The following is a 6000-nucleotide window of genomic DNA, read 5'->3' as shown; positions in this document are numbered from 1 at the left end:
AATATGGAATATTTTTTTCGAAATAATTTTTTATCAGATTTTTCCTATTTTGCTGACTGATAAATGAAAATAAGGATTAAAATCGTGTTTTAATAACTTTAAATTATCTCTTTGATGTCATTGTGACATCAGTTCATTAATGGAATTCGCCAGAGAAGCAAACAAAAAGACATTGCCTATTCTATGTCATACGACTCCCATTAAAAGAGAGATTTTGGATCTCCATATTTTCCAAATTACCGTCTGTAAAAGGGTAATACGCTCCACAAAAGACCCTCATGTCAGTTGCTAGTCACAGTAATGGTCGTTGTTACGCCTGGCCTCTTCGTGGCTGTTGCCAGGGCTCTCAAGGGCAAGGCATTTCTTGGGGGTAGGTTTTTAGAGTTCAATCTGGATTAGCATTCCAGGCATCGGTCTAAAATTGTCCAATCTGGTCCAGTTTTGTTGTAGGACATGTAGGCAGTTGATTGGTGAGTAATGGTCTACCGAAATATTGTCTATGTGGTTCAAATGTGGCGATTTTGATGACCAGGGTAGCTGCTCATTCCCTTGGTTCTGTAAGTTATCTGCTATTAAAAGTGCTCTGCGTGAACCTGCAACCTCATCGTGCAACCTAGAATTGTTGCCCCCTATCAAATGATAGTCAAGTGGTTTCGAGATTATTCCTTTATTTAATCTGGTTCAGGTTTTCGTCAATGACTACCGTTGGTGTTTTGGCACCAATATGGAATCTACTCCAAATACTGACGCTGTCAATCACCCTTGTCACTTAAGACCTGGCATATGCTTCGTCGTAGGCCTCCTCTGGATATCTGTAAACTCTGTTTTGACTAATTGGGCGGTACAGGTGATATCTGACCTCAATAAAGAAAGCCACGCAGTTTCAGTGTTCTACCCAGAATCGTTCATGGCCCCCAATTCATTAGAGAAACAGACGACGATGTTTTGCTGTATACAGTGGGTACCTCGGAGGTCATTTGGTGTTCTTACCTGCTAAAACCAGTTTGGTGTTCGCTAAGGACTTTGAAAAACGCATTTTAGTGGCAATTTACCCCTCGTTCTGAACGGACTAAGTGTTTTTGTTTAGTTGCACCAGCGTATCCCGAAAGACAGTGGGTCCTGTACCCTGTAGGTAAAATTTTGATACATTGGGGGTGACCTCTGTGTAGGTACATCAGTCTGGGCATTACTCTATAAAACTGTGGGGACCGTTCCGTTTGGCGCTATGATCTGTCTGGTTATGTCTGTCTTTTTCGCGCCATTCTGCCTTAGATTAACAAATTTGTAATGCACTACTTGACTCATCTTACGCACTGCAAAACTGACCGCTTGCATGCAGAATTTCAAATTCTTCTATGCAGTAGTTGCCGAAATATGGATACTTTTTTGACAGAACCAAGCTTTGCCTAAGCCAAGCTTTGATCAGCCCAAAGGAACACTACCCAATTAAATCACTGCAAATTACATACTGTAGCAGCGCAACAGGCATGAAAGTCAGTTAATTGGTAGTAACACACCTGACTGCACACTTTTACATTCACAAATCTTATATGAGATCGGAGTTTTTTGAAAAAAGAACGTATTTTTATCTAGGTATACCTTCGAAACTAAAATATTCCATATTAAATGTCAAGTCTGTACATGTATAAAACAGCATAAAAAAACGAAAATAAGTTCAACAATGGCACCAGGATCAAAGACCTATACGTCATACGTGACAATTGACGCTCACAGAGGTCCTAGCATCACGTTTAAAATAATCAGAACGCATTATGACGAGTCAAAAATTAAAAAAAAACTTCCTAGATTAGGAATTTCATTACGAACAATGGTAAAAAAGTCTTATTGTTTGGCCAATAAAATTACCAGATGCTTGGAGTAACATTTGAAATATCTAGTAAGACATGTCAAGTCAACTGTTTTATAACATACATGTATGACTCGAGCAAACACCGGTTTTAGCCTTTTTTTTTCAGATCTAAATTTTCTTGAGTGTAATGAGGACTTTTAATAAATACAAAATACACTCACGGTAGATAGCAATAAGTTATGCCGTAGGCCTATGTAAAAGTTTTCTAGAAACAAATGGATTGAAAGGACAGTTGTCACGAGTATTTTTAAATCCCTTGAAATTAATTTCACATACACGCTATCCTTTGATACAAGCCTTTCAATTGTCTCCTCCATGAATAGGAACCTTTTCTAAGCAACTATTATAAAGACAACAGTGAGTTAACATAGTGATGAACTAAATTGCATAACATTTTGATGATTATCTTTGAGCGAACTGGACATTGAGCAAATTAAAATTAAAAAAAAACACGGAGATATATTTCAAAGCCTAAGCTTTCGACTACAAATACAGGAATAAATAGATATCACAGTAAAAATCTAAAAGTCATTAGAGGAAGAACATCCACCGCCCCCAGTGTCATTACTTGAGCTACTGGTACAACCTCCGTCACCACCGCCGCTGCTAGGGGAACTATAATCATGTCCAGTATATCCACTGCTGGGAGTGTAGTCCATCCCACCGCCACCACTTATAGAACTAATCCCACCGCTGCCACCACTGTTGTTCCAGGCTGATGCATTGCCGTTTGGCGTGTACTCAGGCGCAGATGGGAATTTGGTGTTCAAGGGCTGAGATGGGTAAAAATTGGCATCCCCATAGGCCGGCGGTTGGTCATATTGTTGGCTGTTGTTTGAAAAGTATGCGGTGTCGGATCCGGTTAGATGGACCCCAGGTTCGTGTATACCAGGTCCGCCGTTCGCTTCTGTTTCGAATGCGGCAAACATGGCATTGTTATCTTCCACCGCTTTGTCCTCTTCGGGTTTCTTCTTACCACAGCAACTCTCGAAACAGACGCTACAGCAGGCAATGCAGCAAATGGTAGCCACGACGAGGAAGATGATTCCAACTGGAATGCCAATGCTGAGGCCGAGAATTAAAGCTAGATCAGTGTCGTCTGAAGAAGAAGAGCCACCAGAGTAACTCCCTCCGCGGTAGGTTCTAATTCGTACTCTGAATCTTCGCCCTGTAGAAAAAAATAAACGAGTTAATATAAAATGATATAGAACAGTATTCTTAAATCTTCTTGAGTCCGAACATTACATACAGTAAGGATTGTCGAGGTCATGACATAATCATTTCAAAGACTACAAAAGGAATAGAGGAGAGCATTCAAGCATACAACACAGTTTACCGTCTGTCAAAAGAACAGACGAAATAAAGAAAAAAACAGAAAGCTCTTATTCCTAATCTGAAAGTTTTTATTAATCGATGAAGGACGCGTTGTATAATATAGGGGAAAGGGCCGGGCAGACATGGACGTTAATCAGGCTGGTCATCACTTTGGACCCTCTTCAACATGTTGGACATATTGAACAATGTAGACACCACATCACTGACAATGCCCAGCACCCTTAACAATACTGAGTCGACGCTAACTTAGCTTGTTTTCATTGCCACATCATTTTAAATCATATTCAAATACAGTTGGAGGATATATTTATCTGTGTTATCGAAATTTATCATGGGACTAAATTAATGCGTTGGGTTTATTTCAACTTTGATATCTTTCGAGTGCGAGAGCACTGTAATGCATGTAACCTATATACTTTACGAACTTGACTAAAATGCAAAGAAACTTCAGATATGATGAGTGACATTCGTCCACTCCTAGAAATATATATAATTGTTCCCACTTCAAAGTAAACTTTAAATCAAATTAATGATTCAAAAGAACGTGCGTGAGCTCGCTCTCGTGCACACGCGCGCGTGTGTGAGATAGAGTTGCGAACTTACAAAAATCGCTTAGACAGTCGCCTTGAAAGAAAATGGTAAAAAGAAAAAATTGAAAGAAATACAGATAAATTGGGTCGTAGTAAATTCTACTCGCCCCTGGATGCAGACGCTGAAGACAGGACGGGTATCAATTACAACAAACTGGGGTGCCGCATTCTTTGTCAATATTGGGTAACCGCTGACCAGATAAGTTTTAAAGTTCCGGCTAAGGTCCTAAGTCCAAGGACAGCGACAAGAGTCTCTAATTAAGTTCCGGCTAAGGCCTCCAAGTACAAGGGCAGCGACAAGAGTCTCTGATAAAGTTCCGGCATCTGTCATCAATCGTCTGTCAAGGACGTTAACACCTCATTAGCCGCCTCTGCGACTTTTATATTTTTAAAACTCTCTGATCACTGGTTTTCTGGTCAATATTCATCGCCAGTTTGAGGTAATATAAAAAGTTGTCAGTAACCAGTCAGTAATGGATTCAATAGTTTATATGTATTTAAGTTACACATTGTCTCTTTTATCTTTTTTATAACAATCATTAATGCCTTTGAATACAGGTCAAGCATGCAGAACTATCTTCGGACTGACCATGCAGGGGCGGATCCAGGATTATTTGAAAGGAGGGGGGAGGTCCAGAACGAAAGGCCTCGGACTCGAAGCCGACCATATCCCCCTTGGCTTGGGGTTCGGGGCCTGCTCAAGGGCCCCGAAAATTTTTTCATGTTATGGAGAGCAAACAGTGCCCTATGCTATGGTTAAGAAATAGGATTTAGCTAGTTAAAATTCTAATTTCAAGAGGGGAATATTGGTGTGATACATTTTTCAGAAACCGGAGGGGGGGGGGGGGGGGGTGTTCGGACCCCCCTGACCCTCCTCTAAATCCGCCACTGCCATGTGTCGACAAGAACGTAAAAAATAACCTAAAAGCTCATTATTTTCATCTTAAATTTATTTCTGCAGAAATTACTTTCAAAATGAAAACCACAAAAAATAGCCTTGGAAAAAAAACGAACATGAAACAAACTTGATACACCTCCGAAATAAATGTTTGATTAAAACTTAATGTATGCTGTTACTGTACGTTTGTCAAAAAAAAAAAAAAAATTGACGTACCTTCACTTTCACCTATGGTCAGCAAAATTACCCCGATGACACACAGAAATACAATTGTCTTGTCCATTTTGTTCTGTTGTCAATCTGCTTAAGATTGTCTTTAGGGAACTATATCGCAATTTGAAATACAAAGACCCATGCGATATCACTTTTATAAATACCAGACAGAGGTTAACGGTGACGTCATAAAGGTCAACTTTTATGTGTCGCAACCGCAGTACACACAATGTGAGTCATCTCGATAGGAGATTCACCCTCGACTTTACTCGAAGGGATTCAGGTATGGAAATATTTGAAATAAATTTTATTACTTACGTCCAAAATGAACGTTTTCGTTTACAAATCGCTTGTTACAGTTCATAGAAACCCATAGCTTACACTACTTTTGTTGAAAGTTTAAAGCAACACACGTCGAATATTAGAAACAATTTTAATAAGTAGTCTGTACCCCCTGTTGAATGGACTCGCCCAAATCCGCTTTGCCTGCCTACCTTCTATCAGGGAATTCCCAACAAATTCTCCATAATCGCCTTCCAAGAAAAAGGCATTTTTATGGTATTTACAGGTAACCCTTCACACAGATATTCACTGTCATTAGTTCTATACTTTCTATACTATCTTTACAAAAGGTGGTTACCATATCAGGGAGCCGGAAGTGAGACAAATACCCACCCCTAAAGGTAGCTGTAATTTCAAAGATAAAATGAGGTTTATGATACAGGTAGAAATGAATATGAATACAATAAGAAAATGATAGAGATGATTTTTATGTTAAAAAAGGCGGGGATTATCTACTTAGTGAAATACATAGGTCATTAATTGTTTATCATTTTTTCAGTCATAAAAATTACAATTAAAAATGAAATAAAATGAAAAACAGATTAATAACTAATAAATAAAGTGTCTTAAGTGCTTGATGATTAGAGCAGTGGGCAAAAGTATATGAAAATTGAGAACGAAGAATCAAAATTGCCGAGAACGGATCCAGGATATTTAGAGGTCAAATAATTGGGGTTTCTGACGAAAAATTTGGCTGATGGCTGCTTATACGAGACGTGCACTCCTGAATATAATAAATGGAAGGGAGATTC

General features: G+C 39.1%; 1 protein-coding gene across 1 annotated transcript; it reads right to left on the bottom strand.

Annotated features, from left to right (window-relative positions):
• Positions 1-2011: 2011 nt before the first annotated feature.
• LOC106163401 (uncharacterized) lies at positions 2012-5099 on the bottom strand. The gene is made up of 2 exons (XM_013540975.3): positions 4910-5099; positions 2012-3038 (listed from the first exon to the last, which is right to left on the bottom strand). The coding sequence occupies exons 1-2, from the start codon at positions 4974-4976 to the stop codon at positions 2392-2394; spliced, it is 714 nt and encodes a 237-aa protein (XP_013396429.2). The 5' UTR covers positions 4977-5099; the 3' UTR covers positions 2012-2391.
• Between the last annotated feature and the right edge of the window lie 901 nt (positions 5100-6000).

The sequence above is a fragment of the Lingula anatina genome, chromosome 10, assembly GCF_051362555.1.
Source record: "Lingula anatina isolate TDL-2025a chromosome 10, LinAna3.0, whole genome shotgun sequence".
Taxonomy (NCBI): Eukaryota; Metazoa; Brachiopoda; class Lingulata; order Lingulida; family Lingulidae; genus Lingula; species Lingula anatina.
Note: the sequence above shows the minus strand (reverse complement) of the source record. Positions and strands in the feature narration are given on the sequence as shown.